Genomic DNA, 19,775 nt, shown 5'->3' with positions numbered 1-19,775 from the left:
ATATATATTTACATGTTTTATAGGAAATATATAACATAACATTTTGGATCTACATGAGACTATTTAAATTAGGTTCCTGTTTATCATCAGAAAGTTGTATTTCTTTAATTAACAATAACCTGAAATTACCTGACGATGACGTCATAGCAGGTATTACAATAGTGGCCACGTGTCCCGGAAATGGTTTTTTTCGGCAAGGAGGGCATGAAGCTCAAGAACATCAAAGGAAGTCATACCAGTGCTCCAACAAAGTAAAAGCCTAAACTTTACTGTGACTGGAGAATACCATTCAACACAAAATAACTGCATCCAGTTTATATTAATTACCTGCATGTACAGAAATATGGAAGCATAATACCCACAGAGATAATAATAATATCAATAATAATAATAATAATAACTTTATTTATTTAACACTTTTCAAAAACAGAGTTACAAAGTGCTGCACAAATAAAAAATAAGGGCACTGAAATGACAAAAAAGACTAATATAAATCACATAAATATGTTCCATATGATATTACACATAAATAAAAAATATAACAAAAACAAGTGTTATGCTTTGAGTTCAACGAGTCTTATTTTGAAAATCTGAGCGGAAGTTTCTTTGTTTAGTGCCGTGTTTTTGACACGGATATATCTCATTACAACTAAAGATAACGCGATAACGTTAACAGATGGAGTTTTTATAATAACATATTAGTTTCATCTCAAAGCTACTTTAAAAACCTTTAATGTGGTTTAACTTCTCTGGTTAGCTTAGCCGTTAGCTTAGCGTCGTCACCGGGAAGAAGCAGTTCGACACCGTGGAGTCCAACATGGAGGACATGTACATCAAACCAGGTGAGAGTTGGCCTCACTCCTGTCGGAATAAATAACGTTAATAATGGTGATAATGTCTTTAATTATTGTCTGTCCTGTAAGGCTAACGGTTACCACGACACTTCTGCTGCTGCGATACCTGGACTCAAATTATGGAGAGTACTTGACAGGACAGTTCAACGAACTGCATTAAAGAATCTGACAAATTAATATTCCCTTTACATTAAGTCTCAAGGCAATTCTTTCTCACTTTGTAAACACAAACAATCATTTTACGAATAAACTGTTTGCTGCTTTTAGTTCGGCATACAAATAATTCTCTAACCAGTGATTCTTCAGACAACAATAGCTTTGTTAGAAGCTGTCCTGTTCTCTGAAAACAGCCACAAGCCCAAAGAAGTCTGGTTGGACTCCCTTCACATTTAAATGACGTGCGTTACCCCTTTGTGTCACCTAGATATTGACAGGTGATGTTAGCTCTGCTTCACTGCGAAGCTAGCTGCCAGCCCCACAGGTTTGATCCTAGGAAAGAGAGTAATGTGTTGACAAAAAGGTTAATGTTACTAACCTATGTTAAACCTCAAGGCAAGAATGACTCTTTGTAAACACAAACAAGGATTTAACGAGTGAATTGTTTTTGAATCGGCATACAAATAATTCACCACACCGTGATAATTCAGGTGTAAATGGGTTTGTTAGAAGGTGTCCTGTTTGTTTTCTCTATCCAGATTTACTCAACGATTATTAACCTTTTAATTCTTATTATTGCGCTTGCAAAAGTGTAATTATTGCACTAAATTAATGTAAATATTGTTCTAGATTAAATGTAAATATTGCACCAGATTAAATGTCATTATTAAATTATTAGTTGTTTTGACTCACTATTTTCTGGTTGCAGCTTCAGAAATGATGATCTGGTGGACATTGTTGAACTGTCCCTTTAAACATGAACCTGTGTCTCTGTGTGTTGCCTAGGTAACCAGGAGCGGGGCTGGAACGACCCCCCTCAGTTCTCTTACAGCCTGCAGATGGCCCGCGGACCTCAGAGGAACCTCCTGAACAAGAGAGCCGCTCCACCTGCAGCTTTAGGTAAAAAGTCTCAGTTTGTGTTCCCCGCACGTCTTCCTTCCTTCTGCATTTCTTTTCATGGAATTCATTCATCTAAAAATAAGGCCTGAATTTAATCCATTATAATGTCTTAAATTAATCTTTCAAAAGTCTTAAAAATGCTAAGATATGCGAAGTAGGATTTTATAATTAAAACATTTCTGACGGTGTTTTGTAAAATCTCAGAAATATTTGGAAACATGTTTTTTTTTTTGCATTAAAGTCAAACCGATCTTAAATGTAACTTGACTAGCCGCAGGAACGCTGAGCTGATCACATATCGAGAATCTAAATGGTTTCTTTCTCGCCTGAAAACATCTTAAAACTTAAAAACAGTTTCTTTGGAAATGAAAACATTAACATGTTAATGTTAACTAACTTAATTAACATCATTAAGGTCACATGTGATGCCTGCTGAAGCGATATTCACCTGATTGCGAAGCTAATAGTTTTCACCACCAGAAGCGAATGTTAATAAACAGAAAGGAAGTAAGCGGGAGGTGAATGTTGTGCTCTAAAGCTGGCGACGCTAAATAAAGTAATTTTGGTTCCGCTAAAACAGAAAAGTGACACAAATCAAAGATTAATGTCAACAAAACGTATCATTCTGAAACTCCTCGTCTCTGATTGGTCCTCAGGCACAGTATCCCCACCCCCGCCCTCCACCAGTCCTCGGGCTCCACCTCCAAGTGGTGTGGCCCCACCCCCTCTACACCCAGGTAAGCAGAAGAAGAGGAAGGTGTTGTCATAGTAACAAGTCTGATTGACAGCTAACTCCTCCGCTCTTCCTCGCAGCTCGTCCGCCTCCTGGCTGTGTGGCCATGCCCCCTCCTCCTCTGGGACCAATCAGAAGTCAGAGAGAGGCAGACAGCAGACAATCAGAGAGCAAGCCTGAAGTAGACGGCGTGATGTGGGCGTTGAACCGAGCGCTCGCCGCCTGTAGACAGACTGTAAAAGTGAGTCAAATGCTGCAGACGCAAGACTTTTATTTTGTTAATCTGTATCAGAATACCTGGTTTAAAACTCATGATTTACAATGTGCCTCCTTCTGTGAAGCTGTGCTCAAGGGTTGTGGTCTTCAGGGCCCCCAGAGACCGAGTCGCTCGTGTTCTTCTGGTTATTGTGCCATGTCGATGTCACTCAGGCTTTTGGTTTTCTTCTCTTGTGCAACAGTCAGATTGTTGTCTTATTATTATTATTATTATTATTATTATTATTATTATTATTATTATTATTAGATTGTGTTACAGAGTAGATCAGGATGCCAGCGTTTGGATTGGGAATACCTGCGTTATGCTTTGACCTTATTTTTCTGGACCTCCACCCTCTCTACCCATCGGCCTTTCCAGACCAAGTGATCTCTGGCATTGAAATCCCAGATTAAGAGGATCCTGTCTTCTTTTGGGATGTTCGGAAGTATGTTGTCCCCCAAAGTCGGGGCAGAGGCACCAGGCCACCGCATTGCCCTTCCAGAAGAAAGTATATCCACCTTTCTCCTCCTTCAGCTGTCACTCCACTGATAGGGCAGCAAGCTCGATCTTAAATCTTCTCAGCTCCCTCGCAATGATTTCAGTTCTGCATTCAGGTTGATCACTAGAGGCTCATGAGGGTTTACGTATTCCAATCTCCAAACTAGGGGTCTCCTGATACCAGAAGTTTAGTAGTCAATACCAATCAAATTCCACAAGTCTCAATACCACGATAAAAACCAACAATAAGTCCATGAACTCAACTTCCTTCATCACTTCAGACGTCAGGAAGTTCAACAGCTCAGAGTTCATCTAACATCTGTTTTATATTGAAAACATCTTCAAACAACTTCTCACCAAAAACTACATTTTATAAGATTACATTGAACACATCATGATAATGTTATAATTGATCTTCAACCAGTACTCATTTTTACTGAGTAGTGCCTGAACGCATCATAATGCTACTCTATGAAACCTTTGCTAACAGCTAATGTTAGCTAGCTCTCCTGCAGATTTCAACACGGATTTGTTGTTCACACAGAAGCTTTATCAGCGAGACAATGTGCGTTCCGAGTACCGTCAAGTTTTCCAACTTTTGGTGCCGAAGTTTCGTTTCTCATGACATCCCTAATCGGTAGTCGGGTTTCAATGAGGCATGCTATTTTTATGGCACATTTTCTAGGCCCTTCCCCGTGTGGGGTGAGCAGAGTGGATCCGTAATAGAGCTGCTCAGTCCTTCTTAATATCTGAACTATCCCTTTAAATACAAATATGTACTGTGTGTCCTCTAACGTCTGTGTGCAGGATCAGGTGTGTAGTGATATGGCGAAGAGGCTCCGCCTTCTGGAGGACAGCTGGAGGGCAGGTCGACTCAGCCTATCTGTGAGGAGACGCATGGACACCCTGACTCTGGGTAACGTGTCTTACTACATACAGTACACCTGTCTGTCTTTCTTCCTGAACAACTGTCTCATTATACACCTGTCTGTCCTCCTGTCTGCCTCTCAGAGTTACAGTCGGGTCATTGGGACTCAGCTGATGAGATCCATCGTTCTCTGATGGTCGATCATGTGACTGAAGTCAGCCAATGGATAGTTGGTGTCAAACGCCTCATCGCCGAGACCCGAAAACTGAATCCAGAACTCTTAAAACCTCTTCAGAAACCTCCAGTAAAACCACTGCAGAATCCTGCAGGATCAGTCCAGGACCCAACAGGAGCAGGATCAGTCCAGGACCCTGAACAACTATCTGATCCTGCACCTGCAGGAGCAGGATCAGTCCAGGACCCAGCAGGAGCAGGATCAGTCCAGGACCCAGCAGGAGCAGGATCAGTCCAGGACCCAGCAGGAGCAGGAGCAGTCCAGGACCCAACAGGAGCAGTCCAGGACCCTGAACAACTATCTGATCCTGCACCTGCAGGAGCAGGATCAGTCCAGGACCCAACAGGAGCAGGATCAGTCCAGGACCCAGCAGGAGCAGGATCAGTCCAGGACCCAGCAGGAGCAGGATCAGTCCAGGACCCTGCAGGAGCAGGATCAGTCCAGGACCCTGCAGGAGCAGGATCAGTCCAGGACTGTTAATCCTGCAGGACTCGGTCGCTTTCTTTTTACTCTGCTAGCAAACTTTGACTCTTTTAACCAAGACCAGGATCTGGTGGTGATAATCCTGACATTCATATTCACACCTCAGCAGAGGGTCAAAGGCCAGAACCGCAGGAGGGTGGGGGGTCAGTGGTTTGCTCAAAGACACTTGATGGATTCATCCTTCAGCCCTGGTCTAGACTGTAGCCATGTTCCCATCAACTTATTTTTACGCATTTTGAAGTATCTCATTAGAAAAGCTGAATGAAAACAGCAAAATTCGATAAAAGTTCCTCAACTGCGCAAAAACGTTTTGAGTTCCTTTTGTGCAAAGAGAGTTGACACTAAAAGAAAACTCCTGACTAGTGAACATTTAGGTCACATGACTGATCAGCTGTTAGATGTGGAGGATTACAACATGAAGCGAAGCCTCTACCGCCAACTTCTGACAAACTACGCTTTGTGGAGCCCAAACCCTAAACTCTAAACTCTAAACCCTGTGAGGTTCATGAACTCGTTTCTCTCTGCTCATAATGACTTGTGTGGGAATAAATCTTTTAGGTGTGTATGTGTGACTTTTCATATAGAGAAGCTGTCGTCACTCTTTATCCAGATTACATTTTATAAGGTTCATGGGTTTTTTATGGCAGTAGAAATATTCAAATATATTAATAAAACCTGCATCATTCATATGTATTCATAATATTATAATACTGTCTCATGTGCTTAACTTTAAATAAGGGGGCAGCAGAGATGTGTGTGTCTCTTTGTTGTTGTTTTGTGTGTCTCCATCAAACCTTTCGTGCAGTTAAATCACATTTACTCTCCCGATGGTGTTGGACGGATGAACAAACATGATCAGGTGAAACTGTCACATCTCAGATTTAAAGAGTGGATGTCATCATGTTGTTAGTGTTGTTCTCAGAAACCACCGGATTACATCAGCATGTTGCTCCCAGCCCCTCAGTCAGGTGTAACAGGAAGCAGCTTTAGCGCACTAACAAACACTCGAGAGGACTGAAAGCTCTGTTGTGTGTTCATGTTGTGTGATGAGCTCTGCAGCCTTTAGGGTGCGCTGGTTGCACGTTAAACTGTTTCCTGTCAGACTTTGTTTTAATGTTTGACTTTATTATCAGTAACTGAGCTTTGTCTGCACTCTGCTGACCAACCAGCTTCCTCCTCTCTGGAGAGGCAGAGAGATGAGTGACAGACAGACGAAGAGAGAAACCAAGAGGCTCGTCCACACGGAGACAATAAACCTAAAAATAGAAGAGAGAGGTCGTCCACAGGTTTGAAAGAAAAACGCAACTCAGAATAATAAAACAACTAACAATTATTAGAAATAATCATTTCTACATTACAGGTCATTCAGCAGACACTCTTATCCAGACTCACAGTGAACTCACTACAGGGACAGTCTCCTGGAGCAACTCAGGGTGAAGGTGCTCAGGGGCTCAATGGTGCAGCTCTGGTGTTGAATTCACAACCATCTGGTGTTGAATTTGGAAGCTGTACCATGAGACCACTAGGCCATCACTACCCATCAATTAAATAATAAAAAACACAAAGATACTAAAATTACTATCAAATGAAACCATGAAAACAATTCTGAAGCTAGAATCACGGTGTTTTGAAAATTTGCAAATTAGCTTAATGACCATCATTACCTCCAGGGCCCCAGACTTTCCGGGCCTCAGAGCCCCAAAATCCTGTCATGCAATGCACCACTACAGTACAGCATTAACTGGGTCTGTACTACAGTATTGCATAATCTTGCGGCCCTGTCGAGGGTACTGAAACCCTGCAGTTGTTAACCGTGTGGTTTGTTTGGGTTGGTATGAACATTTCATTATGTGTCATTTAATTGGTTAAAATACATTTTATTTTACTTGTTTTCGGTTACTGGTGAACTAGCAACCTTTATGCGTGTTTGTGTGAACCTTCCCTTAGTGTGTGAACTGACCCTTAGCGTGCAATCCGACCCTTAGCGTGTGAACCGACCCTTAGCGTGTGAGCCGACCCTTAGCGTGTGAACCAACTCTTACTGTGTAAAGCCCTTAGTGTGTGAACCGACCCTTAGCGTGTGAGCCGACCCTTAGCGTGTGAACCGACCCTTACCGTGTAAAGCCCTTAGTGTGTGAACTGGCCCTTAGTGTGTGAACCAGCCTTTAGTGTGTGAAGCCCTTAGCGTGTGACCCGGCCCTTAGCGTGTGAACCGACCCTTAGCGTGTGAACCGACCCTTACCGTGTGAACCGGCCCTTAGCGTGTGAACTGACCCTTAGCGTGTGAGCTGACCTTTAGCATGTAAACCGACTCCTAGTGTGTCAACCGGCCCTTAGCGTGTGAACCGACCCTTAGCGTGTGAACCGACCCTTAGCGAGTGAACCTGCCCTTAGCGTGTGAACCGACCCTTAGCGTGTCAACCGGCCCTTAGCGTGTGAACCGGTCCTTAGCGTGTGAACCGGCCCTTAGCATGTGAACCGACCCTTAGCGAGTGAACCGTCCCTTAGCGTGTGAACCGACCCTTAGCGAGTGAACCGTCCCTTAGCGTGTGAACCGTCCCTTAGCGAGTGAACCTGCCCTTAGCGTGTGAACCGACCCTTAGCGTGTCAACCGGCCCTTAGCGTGTGAACCGGTCCTTAGCGTGTGAACCGGCCCTTAGCATGTGAACCGACCCTTAGCGAGTGAACCGGCCCTTAGCGTGTGGACCGGCCCTTAGTATGGTAATACCCGTGCCCTGGATGTAGGAAGATCCATTCACAGCACGGTTGGCCAGTTTCAGTGTCTTGAAACAGATTTGTGCAGCTACTCTCACAGCTGCCGTGTTTGCAGTATTGCAGTAGTAATACTTGCAGTACTGCAGTAGTATTTGTAGTATTTTAGTATAATCTCACAGCTGGCATGTTTGCCGTCTTACTTTCCAGCACAGAGCGAGAGGATGCAGTTACCATGGCGACCCTGTGTGTGTGTGTGCGTGTGCGTGCGTGCGTTCTGGCCTGTGATTGGCTGAGGGGGAGAGTGGGCGTGCAGGTGCAGCGTCTCTCTCCCACAGAGCATCAGGACGGAGACACAGAGAGACGCAGCTCTGCTCTGCCTCACCCCTCCATCTTCTTCTGCTCCTCCGTCCAGTAACACAACTCTTCTTCTTCTTCTGCTTCTCCTTCTTCTTCTAATTCTTCTTGTCTTTGTCCTTCTTCTCCTCCTTTTTCTTCTTCTTCTCCTCCTTCTTCTTCTTCTTCTTCTTCTTCTTCTTCTTCTTCTTCTTCTTCTCCTCCACCTCCTCTCTCTGTCTTCTCTCCCCCTGACAGACAGACAGGTCTAACTTCTGGCCTTCATCATCATCATCCTCAGAGGAAGACGGACAGGGATACCCCTGACCCCTCGCCCCCCCGGGTCGCCATGGCAACGGTCATCTGCACTCGATTCACCGAAGAGTTTCAGCTGTACGAGGAGCTGGGCAAGTGAGTATCCCCATCAGTGCAGGGCTGCTAATATTATTTTTCTATTTCTATTTATTATAATAGTTAATGTATGTATTTCTTTTATATTTTAAATCTGTCATTTTCAATAAATGTATAAATATTTTTAGAATATATACTTATAATATATATATATATATATATATATATATATATATATATCAATTTAGATCTTTAAAATATTTGATATTATTAAAAACTGCAATTTTTTCAAAACATTTTTTCATATACTATGAAAATATTTATACAATTTTAAATATATATAAATACTTTTTTTAGTATATATACTTTCTTATATATATATATATATATATATATATATTGTATAATATTCAATCTTTTTACCATAACTATTATTTATATTAAAAATTACTTGTTTTAATATAATTGTAATTAACATATATTGATGTTAATATTAGGATATATTGTTTTATATATATATTTTAATATTATTTACATATATACATCTATTTATTTAGATTTTCATTAATAATATTAATGTGTAATTATAATATTTATTATTATAAATAAATATTATAATTACACATTAATATTATTAATGTGAGTAGTAAATGACCACTTATGCCTTATGGTTTATACTATATATATTTTCATAAAATGACTATTCTGTTAATTTTTTTATTTTTCAAGTTTATTTCTGTAAAAACCTTTGAATATTGAGTTATTATAGAAATATTCATTTCAATCACTTCAGTTCCAGTGATTTTTATAATTATCAGTTTCTGATCAATGATGATAAACGGATGCATGATAGATGAGTGTGTCACCTTTCTGACCCCATCCCACACAGCGCCCACACACACACACACACACACACACGCGCGCGCACACACACACACACACACACACACACACACACACATAATGCCAGGTCTCTTACATAATGTGATGGTGGGTGGCAGAAGAGCAGAATACATCTTTCAGAAGAAACACAAAAAGCTTTCTGTAAAAACTCAGCTTCCCTTTCACAAGGAAATTATTAGATACAATATACATCTATATATATATATATATATATCCTACATTTCCCATAATGCACTTGGATTGGGATCTTTGATTAGAGAGGCTCCCTGCCTGATGGCTGTGGTATTAATTAGTAGTAGTAGTTTTAGCAGTATAAGTAGTAGTAGTAGTAGAGGAAATAGCAGTAGTAATATTTGCCGTAATATTAGTTTGAAGGAACAATAGTCTTTACAGTAAAAGCAGTGGTAAATATTTGCAGTAACAGTAGTATTATACCCTTTATCACCAAGGTTAGCCTGTATATGTAGGTTTTTTAGATGCTTGAAAACAGTGGACTCTTTTCTCGTTGCCAGTAGACGAGTACATCTTCTGTTTTCCTTTTCGCGTCCGACATGGTTTCTCCTTTTTAATATCTGTTTCTTATTCAGTCTCTCTTTCAAACTCTCAGACCAGAGCTGCTGCTAAGTGTGTTTAATAATGATCAGCAGGTATGATCACTCTTTGAGTAGAGCATAATAATGCATGTTTTGTACGTAAATAAATTATAGTAACTGTCCAAATCTCTGTTGATTTTATTTATTATATATTCATATCTACACACGTCACATAGTATTGCACCAGAAAAATGCTGAATATGAGCGCGTCCACCCGGGTGTCATGTGACCATCACTGATAAATACGGTGACTACTGCAGAGACATTTGTCCTGGGAATTAATGCCCATTGTAACGTTTGCAAAGCCGGATGTTAGGGGGTTTCTTATCCAGTCGGAAAGGGGCTTTAGCAGTAGCAGTGGTAGTAATAGTATCAGTACTAGTATGGAACAGTAGAGGTTGTTTCACAGTGCACTAAGCCCCAGGCTAAGTGAGCTGTCAGCCCACGGCTAAGAAAGCTTTCACACTGGCACAATCCAAAGTGGGCTAACTCCGCCTTTAGCCTCGGGCTTGCTGGCCCTGCTCTGGCACAGTGTTAGTAGATTTGTGCAGGGTTCTTCCCTAAAAATCGACTCAACACAGGGATAAAAGTTTCCAGTATGAAACGGGACTGAAGTGAATTTGCGTCATGTTATTGGGCTAGTAGAAGTGAGGTTAAGCCTGGGTTAATAATATGTGTGTGAAGAGGGGCTAAGTTATCCCAGTGTCAACTGCCCACGACTATGTGCGGTGTGAAGAGCATATAGTAATATTATTTATATTTGTAGCAGGAGCTGTAAGATTAACAATAGCTTTAATAATAATAATAATAAATTGTATTTATAAAGCGCCTTTCAAAGCTAAAAACAATCTCAAGGCACTAAGTTTTAGCAAGAGCAAAAGTAGTCACAACAGTAATAGTATTAACATTAATAGTGTTAGCAGTAGTGCTAACATTAATAGTGTTAGCAGTAGTGCTAACATTAATAGTGTTAGCAGTAGTGCTAACATTAATAGTGATTGCAGGAGCGCTAACATTAATAGTGTTAGCAGTAGTGTTAACTTTAATAGTCTAAAGCAGGAGTGCTAACATTAATAGTGTTAGCAGTAGTGTTAACTTTAATAGTGTTAGCAGTAGTGTTAACTTTAATAGTCTAAAGCAGGAGTGCTAACATTAATAGTGTTAGCAGTAGTGCTAATATTAATAGTGTTAGCAATAGTGCTAACATTAGTAGTGTTAGCAGTAGCAGGAGTGCTAACATTAATAGTGTTAGCAGTAGTGTTAACGTTAACAGTGTTAGCAGTAGCGGTAACATTAGTGGTGTTAGCAGTAGCGGTAACATTAGTTGTGTAGCAGTAGCGGTAAGATTAGTAATGTTAGCAGTAGCGGTAACATTAGTAGCAGTAGCAGGAGCGGTAACATTAGTAGCGTTAGCAGTAGTGTTAACATTAGCAGTGTTAGCAGGGGTGCTAACAGTACGAGTAGTATTTTCCAAAGTAAAAGCAGTAGGCTAGTAGTAGTAGTAGTAGTAGTAGTAGTAGTAGTAGTAGTAGTAGTAATATTTGCAGTACTAGTAGGAGTAGCAGTAGTAGTTGCAGTAAAAGCATTGGCATAGTAATATTAAAGATCTCGTTAAAATGAGAAATGTTCCCTTTTCATCAATTTAAATCAAACTGATTGGTTCCTCCGTTTGTGTTTCCAGGGGAGCGTTTTCCGTGGTGCGGCGCTGTGTGAAGGTGCTGTCGGGCCAGGAGTACGCCGCCAAGATCATCAACACCAAGAAACTTTCTGCCAGAGGTGAGGAGCTGAAGGGGGACTGCAGATTGTATATATGTATATATACATATGTATATATACATATGTATATGTATATATATATATATACTGTGTATATATATACTGTATATATATATATATATATATATATATATATATATATATATTATATATGTATTATAATATATATATATATTATATATATTGTAATGTAATCTATACTTTATATTATGTATATACTGTATATATACTGTAATATAATACTGTGTATATATATATATATATATACTGTATATATATATATATTAAAATAAATAGACAGAACTGGATATGAATAATATATCTATATAATATTAGATATATATACTGGATAATCAATATATATTATAGATATATATATATATATTTTGTGATTATGATATATACACATACTATATAATATATACTATATACATCTATATATCCATATCTCTCTATACATATATATATATATATATATTATATTCTCTCTCATCTACTCTCCTCTCCCCCTCTCTATCTCTCCCAAATATCTCCCCCCTCCTTCAATATACTCTACTCTCTCTCTCTCTATCTCTATCTCTCTCCGCCTCTCTCTCCTACTCTCTCTCTCTCTCTCTCTCTCTCTCTCTGTCTCTCTTCCTCCTCTTTCTTTCTCCTCTCTCTCCCTCTCTCTCCCTCCCTCTCCCTCTCTCTCCCTCTCTCCGCTCTCTCTCTTCTCTCCTCGCTCTTTCTTCTCTCTCCTCCCTTGTCTCTCTCCCCTCTCTCTCCTTCCTCTTCTCATCATATACTATATATGTATATATGTGTTATATATGTATATATATGACAACTATATACTAATATACTATATATAATATACTATATATATTATATATAGTATATTATATACAGTATATTATATACACATATATAGATACACATATATATACACATATATACATCTATATCTATATATATATATATATCTATATATAATATATGTGTTATATATATATATATATTATATATATACCATATATATATATATATATATAATATATACAACATATATATACAAGATATAATACTGTTATATATATATATATTATATATATATATATACACATATATATATACATATACTGTATATATATATATATATATATATATATATATATATACTGTATATATATATATATATATATATATATATATATATATACTGTATATATATATATACTGTATATATATACACATATATATATATATACTCTCATGTACTCTAACATCACTCCTTCATTCTGGTTTGTGTTAGGAAGTTAAACAGCTCATAATTCTATTGTTCAGTCTAAAGTTGTGTCTTAATGTTTAATAAATAAACATCCAGCATCTGTACCTGTTTGTGTTCAGATCATCAGAAGTTGGACCGAGAAGCTCGAATCTGTCGTTTACTGAAGCACCCGAACATCGGTGAGTACGAACTGCAGGTCTGTGTTTCTACTTCCTCTGATGTTCTTCACATTAACTGCTCATTAAGCTTTTTCAGATACTTGTCCACAAATGGAAATGTAGCTCCAGACTACTAAAAGTCCAACCTTCCAGAAGTCAGTGGAAACCGTCAAAATGACTAAAGATGAATGTTTTACTTTGTAATTGTCATCTATAGTAGTTATTTGCATCAAAGACACAATTCAAATGATTATATTTGTATTTAAATATCTGTTTTGGCGTTTAGTTTAGTTTAAAGGTGTATAATAAGCTGCTTAGAGCTCGTCAGCTCAGAATTCATCAAATATTTGTTTTATATTTCTGCAAAAACATCTTCAAACAACTCGATTTATTCAAGTTTCGCACCAGAAACTACATTTTACAATATTAAATTTGAACACTTTCTACTTTATTAAATCAGTGGTCCCCTCGATATTCTCTGAAACACATCTGATGTGAGAGGCTGTGGAACTAGGAGTGAACACTTCCTGTGTGTACTTCACAATAAAAGCCTGACACCCTTCTGTTGTTCACTGACAGTTTCTTTAAAAATAAAACAATGTTTGTTCTTCAACTTTACAAAAAAACCTTCAGTCAGAAAAACAAACTTGTCTTTATTGAATCAGTCAGGTGTTCAAATATGATGTCACATGGAGCCAACCGGCCAATCAGGAGGCTGCATATGAGCCCAGCATCCAATCAGAATCTATGTGGGCTCCACTGAATTACGTAACTGTGTGTGTGTGTGCGTGTGTGTGTGTGTGTGTGTGTGTGTGTGTGTGTGTGTGTGTTGCTAGGCAACAGTGTCCTTAGGTGAAGGCATCAAAACCCTCTCTCCTCCCACACACACACACACACACACACACACACACATACACACAAATCAAATTCCACTGCTGTACTGTGTAGGAGTGTTGAGCGAGAAACCTGATTATTTCTTTCTGAGTGCTTTCACACAGGTGTGTGTGTGTGTGTGCGTGTGTGTGGGTGGCAGTTACATATCCTATTATACAATAAAAGCAGAGTTTCCACACTCAGAGCAGAAACAGACAAAGAGTCAGACGTCTACAATCATCAAGTATTCACATTATACTGCAGTAACTGTAGAAATACTGCAGTAACTGTTACAGTAACTGTAAAATACTAGTAGTGACATCATGTAGTCTGAACATCGTTTTCTGCCTTTATGTTCTAGTAATGTGCTTTAATTTTGTCTTAATTGTCTTTGTTTACTTTTTCTTTCTTTTAGTTCGGCTACATGACAGCATTTCAGAGGAGCTGCATCATTACCTCATCTTCGACCTGTGAGTGCTTTTTTATAGTATTATGTTGTTACGTTACATTATGTTACATTACGTTATGTTACGCTATGTTACGTTATGTTATATTACGTTATATTACGTTATGTCACATTATGTTACGTTATGTTACATTACGTTATATTACGTTATGTTACATTATGTTACGTTACGTTATGTTACGCTATGTTACGTTATGTTATATTACGTTATATTACGTTATGTCACATTATGTTACGTTATGTTACATTACGTATTACGTTATGTTACATTATGTTACGTTATGTTACATTACGTTATGTTACGTTATGTCACATTATGTTACGTTATGTTATGTTACGTTATATTACGTTATGTTACATTATGTTACGTTATGTTACATTACGTTATGTTACGTTATGTTATATTACGTTATGTTATATTACGTTATGTTACGTTATATTACGTTATGTTACATTATGTTACGTTATGTTACATTACGTTATGTTATATTATGTTACGTTATGTTACATTACGTTATGTTACATTACGTTATGTTACGTTATGTTATATTACGTTATGTTACGTTATATTACGTTATGTTACATTATGTTACGTTATGTTACATTACGTTATGTTACATTACGTTATGTTATATTATGTTACGTTATGTTACATTACGTTATGTTACGTTATGTTACGTTATGTTACGTTATGTTACATTATGTTACGTTATGTTACATTACGTTATGTTACATTACGTTATGTTACGTTATGTTATATTACGTTATGTTACGTTATATTACGTTATGTTACGTATGTCTTGTTGCGTAATGTTGTTAAATTACACTGTGCTTATTTAAGTTGTCACTTCACGTAACATATATTAATTGTAACAAAGTTATGTTTCTGTGATGTTTTCTCTCAGGGTAACAGGTGGAGAGTTATTTGAAGATATTGTAGCCAGAGAATATTACAGTGAAGCTGACGCCAGGTAGGGAATACTCTTCAGTTAAAGTGACACGGCCTGATGGGAGTTGAACACATGACCTCTGACCTCTGTCTCTCTGTGAACAGTCACTGTATCCAGCAGATTTTGGAGGCAGTGCTACACTGTCACCAGATGGGCGTCGTCCACCGAGACCTGAAGGTACCTGTCTGTCTGCAATGTGTGATAATGTGTTACTATGTTCTAGGTTCTTGAAGAATAACTTAACTACTTTAGCATGCTAGCGTCTGCCAAGTAAACCAATGAGCAGAATTAGCATGTTAGCATCTCCTCTGTGTCTGTAGCCAGAGAACCTGCTGCTGGCCTCGAAGTCTAAAGGAGCCGCAGTGAAACTCGCCGACTTCGGTCTCGCCATCGAGGTGGAGGGAGACCAGCAGGCGTGGTTCGGTGAGACCTCACAGATACTAATACTATAGTATTACTGTAGTATTATTATTGCTCTTTAATTTATCTTTTTTAAATGTATTTAACTTTTTAATATTACATTTTACTGTATTCTATATTCTATTTACTTTATATTTTGCATTCACATTTTACATACTTACTTTTTAACACTACATTATTTTTGTTTCATTTTATTGTACTTGACTTCATTATATTTTATCTGAACTTTACTGTATTGTACTTTAACTTTATTCTATCTTTTTTAATCTTACTTTTCTTTTCGTTTTCGTTTTTACATTTTACTTAATATTTCATTTTACATTTAATATTTTTCTGTAATTTATATTATTTTTTATATTTCACATTTATTTTATTGTTTTTGACTTGATTATACTTTATCCTTAATTTGCTTTGTTCTATTGTACCGTTTATTTTATTTCACTTAGTTGCCATTTATTAAACTTTAAAAATATATATAATGAATTAATAAAACAATTTTTATATCATTTATTTGATTTATTTCTTTATATATATATATATATTTATTTTTTTTATTTATTTTTTTTACTTAATTTCAATGTATTATAAGTGTTTAGTTTAAAACATTTATGTGTGTGTGTTTACAGGCTTTGCGGGGACCCCAGGTTATCTTTCCCCGGAGGTTTTGAGGAAGGATCCTTACGGCAAAGCAGTCGACCTCTGGGCCTGTGGTCAGATTTTACTCTACTGACTCCTTGTTTCCTGTCCTTGTCTCTTTGTGTCCTGTTAGGTCCTTAAAGAATAACTTAAGTGTTATTCTGTAATTTTATTATATACTTATATCCCAGAGTTAGCATGTTCGCATCTCTCATGTAAACTAATTAGCAGAATCTACTCTGCTCTACTGTCTCCTTGTTTCCTTTCCTTTTCTCCTTGTCTCCTTGTTTCTTCTCTTTATCTCCTTATTTCCTTTCCTTGTCTCCTTCCCTTGTCTCCTTGTGTCCTCTCCTCTCACAGATTTGTCTGTTTCTCTCCCTCAGGTGTGATTCTCTACATCTTATTGGTCGGTTATCCTCCGTTCTGGGATGAAGATCAACATCGTCTCTACCAGCAGATCAAAGCCGGAGCTTATGATGTAGGTCACCTGTAGCTCACCTCACTTGTAGCTCATCTCACCTGTAGCTCACCTGTAGCTCAGCTCACCTGTAGGTCACCTGTAGCTCACCTCACCTGTAGGTCACCTGTAGCTCACCTCACCTGTAGCTCACCTGTAGCTCACCTCACCTGTAGCTCACCTGTAGATCACCTCACCTGTAGCTCACCTGTAGCTCACCTCACCTGTAGGTCACCTGTAGGTCACCTGTAGCTCACCTCACCTGTAGCTCACCTGTAGATCACCTCACCTGTAGGTCACCTATAGTTCACCTGTAGGTCACCTGTAGCTCAGCTCACCTGTAGCTCACCTCACCTGTAGGTCACCTGTAGGTCACCTGTAGCTCACCTTTAGGTCACCTGTAGCTCACCTCACCTGTAGGTCACCTGTAGCTTACCTCACCTGTAGCTCACCTCACCTGTAGGTCACCTGTAGCTCACCGGACCTTTAGTGTAATACGGCTCAGTCATTGGTCAGTGTGTATTGTGGGGGGGCTTTAATAACATTGTCCCACCCCTCTGTAGTTCCCGTCCCCTGAGTGGGACACGGTGACGCCTGAAGCCAAAGACCTCATTAACAAGATGTTGACCATCAACCCGTCAAAGAGGATCACCGCCGCCGAGGCGCTCAAACACCCCTGGATCTCTGTGAGGCTCGCTCTTATAAATACAGAGAATATATATAATATATGTGTAAATAGATATATATTTTATATATTATATATAATTTATGTAAATAATATATATATATATATATATATATATATATATATATATATATATATATATATATATATGTGTATATATAATATATGTGTATAACATATATATATGTATATTTATAATATATGATGTTGTCCGTACAGCACCGCTCCACCGTGGCGTCCTGTATGCACAGACAGGAGACGGTCGAGTGTCTGAAGAAGTTTAACGCCAGGAGGAAACTGAAGGTGAGTAAAGTTTTAACGTTTGAACTAAAGACTACTTTGTTTTTTTACGTCACATTACAGTTCATTAGTTGACGCTTTTGTCCAAAGCGACAATAAGTGCAAACAATCCTGGAGATAAAACTGAACATGAAGAGCAGGAACTTTAACTTCAAACAGGTGAAATCATTTAAGTGCAGAACAATAATTTCAAATAAGCCAAACGAAAGTGCAACAAGCAAAGAACAGAATTCTTATTTCTTTAGTTCCTCGAGGTTCAGTGGAAACAGGTGAGTGTTCAGTCTGCAGAAGGTGTGAAGACTATCTGCTGTGCTGACATCATGTTGGAGCAGGATAACAAACAGGCGGTTTTGTTTGAGGGGAATCTGGGTCCACTCGCTTTTTTAATACAAACAGAGTTTGGGATTTTCAACTTAAAGTTTTTAATGAAACAATTTAAGATATTTGTCTCTTATTGTTAAAGTTATTACATTTACTTTTATGAATGTGGTGATTAAATTCTCCCTCCCTCCCTTCAGGGAGCCATCCTCACCACCATGTTGGCCACCAGAAATTTCTCCGGTAAGCCATCTGTCTGTCTGTCTGTCTGTCTGTCTGTCTGTCTGTCTGTCTGTCTGTCTGTCTGGGGGGGGGGTTGACTTTTGACCTCTCTGTGTCTCAGTAGCAGAGGGTTAAACTCACAGATAACAAATCAGCTGCTGGCTTACACACAATTGACAGGTTAACACTGAGTGTGTGTGTGTGTGTGTGTGTGTGTGTGTGTGTGTGTGTGTGTGTGTGTGTGTGTGTGTGTGTGTGCAGCTGTCATAAAGTTTCAAACACACTCAGGATGCCACAAATCTAAAGATAGCATGGAAACCACCGGGAGAGAGACGGACAGACAGACAGTGAGACGGACAGACAGACAGACAGTGAGACAGACAGTGAGACAGACAGACAGTGAGAGAGACAGACAGTGAGAGAGACAGACAGACAGTGAGAGAGACAGTGAGAGAGACAGACAGTGAGCGAGACAGACAGAGATAGACAGACAGACAGACAGTGAGACAGACAGTGAGACAGACAGACAGACAGACAGACAGACAGACAGACAGTGAGAGAGACAGACAGACAGTGAGAGGGAGAGACAGACAGTGAGAGAGACAGACAGACAGTGAGAGAGAGAGACAGACAGTGAGAGAGACAGACAGTGAGAGAGACAGACAGACAGTGAGAGAGAGAGACAGAGTGAGAGAGAGAGACAGACAGTGAGAGAGACAGACAGTGAGAGAGACAGACAGTGAGAGAGACAGACAGTGAAAGAGACAGACAGTGAAAGAGACAGACAGTGAGAGAGAGAGAGAGAGAGACAGACAGTGAGACAGACAGTGAGACAGACAGACAGACAGACAGTGAGAGAGACAGACAGACAGTGAGAGAGACAGACAGACAGACAGAGAGACAGACAGTGAGAGAGACAGACAGAGAGACAGACAGACAGTGAGAGACAGACAGTGAGAGAGACAGACAGACAGACAGACAGACAGTCAGTGAGAGAGACAGACAGACAGTGAGAGGGAGAGACAGACAGTGAGAGAGACAGACAGACAGTGAGAGAGAGAGACAGACAGTGAGAGAGACAGACAGTGAGAGAGACAGACAGACAGTGAGAGAGAGAGACAGAGTGAGAGAGAGAGACAGACAGTGAGAGAGACAGACAGTGAGAGAGACAGACAGTGAGAGAGACAGACAGTGAAAGAGACAGACAGTGAAAGAGACAGACAGTGAGAGAGAGAGAGAGAGAGAGACAGACAGTGAGACAGACAGTGAGACAGACAGACAGACAGACAGTGAGAGAGACAGACAGACAGTGAGAGAGACAGACAGACAGACAGAGAGACAGACAGTGAGAGAGACAGACAGAGAG

At 39.1% G+C, this 19,775-nt stretch overlaps 2 protein-coding genes across 3 annotated transcripts in view; both read left to right on the top strand.

Annotated features, from left to right (window-relative positions):
• Nucleotides 1–621: 621 nt before the first annotated feature.
• sra1 (steroid receptor RNA activator 1) lies at nt 622–5,732 on the top strand. The gene is made up of 6 exons (XM_029447289.1): nt 622–842; nt 1,797–1,910; nt 2,567–2,647; nt 2,724–2,884; nt 4,205–4,313; nt 4,409–5,732. Exons 1-6 carry the CDS (start codon nt 818–820, stop codon nt 4,978–4,980), a joined length of 1,062 nt encoding a protein of 353 aa, XP_029303149.1. The 5' UTR covers nt 622–817; the 3' UTR covers nt 4,981–5,732.
• A 2,479-nt stretch (nt 5,733–8,211) lies between these two features.
• Nucleotides 8,212–19,775, top strand: part of camk2a (calcium/calmodulin-dependent protein kinase II alpha) — a 33,220-nt gene continuing 21,656 nt past the window's right edge. For both annotated transcript variants that reach the window (XM_029448987.1, XM_029448988.1), the window contains exons 1-12: nt 8,212–8,442; nt 11,560–11,654; nt 13,044–13,103; nt 14,371–14,425; nt 15,327–15,392; nt 15,476–15,548; nt 15,692–15,794; nt 16,418–16,501; nt 16,811–16,905; nt 17,448–17,570; nt 17,789–17,872; nt 18,388–18,430. In XM_029448987.1, coding sequence (XP_029304847.1) covers nt 8,381–8,442; nt 11,560–11,654; nt 13,044–13,103; nt 14,371–14,425; nt 15,327–15,392; nt 15,476–15,548; nt 15,692–15,794; nt 16,418–16,501; nt 16,811–16,905; nt 17,448–17,570; nt 17,789–17,872; nt 18,388–18,430 — 943 coding nt within the window. In that variant the 5' untranslated portion in view covers nt 8,212–8,380. The remainder of the gene's footprint in view (nt 8,443–11,559; nt 11,655–13,043; nt 13,104–14,370; nt 14,426–15,326; nt 15,393–15,475; nt 15,549–15,691; nt 15,795–16,417; nt 16,502–16,810; nt 16,906–17,447; nt 17,571–17,788; nt 17,873–18,387; nt 18,431–19,775) is intronic.

The sequence above is a fragment of the Cottoperca gobio genome, chromosome 14, assembly GCF_900634415.1.
Source record: "Cottoperca gobio chromosome 14, fCotGob3.1, whole genome shotgun sequence".
Classification (NCBI taxonomy): domain Eukaryota; kingdom Metazoa; phylum Chordata; class Actinopteri; order Perciformes; family Bovichtidae; genus Cottoperca; species Cottoperca gobio.
Note: the sequence above shows the minus strand (reverse complement) of the source record. Positions and strands in the feature narration are given on the sequence as shown.

Bases quoted from the DNA above. Each gene is read 5' to 3' on its own strand.
- sra1 (XM_029447289.1), top strand. From the start codon at position 818: ATGGAGGACATGTACATCAAACCAG. The intron at 843-1,796 runs GTGAGAGTTGGC...TGTGTTGCCTAG, and splicing joins GGACATGTACATCAAACCAG to GTAACCAGGAGCGGGGCTGG. The intron at 4,314-4,408 runs GTAACGTGTCTT...TCTGCCTCTCAG, and splicing joins CATGGACACCCTGACTCTGG to AGTTACAGTCGGGTCATTGG.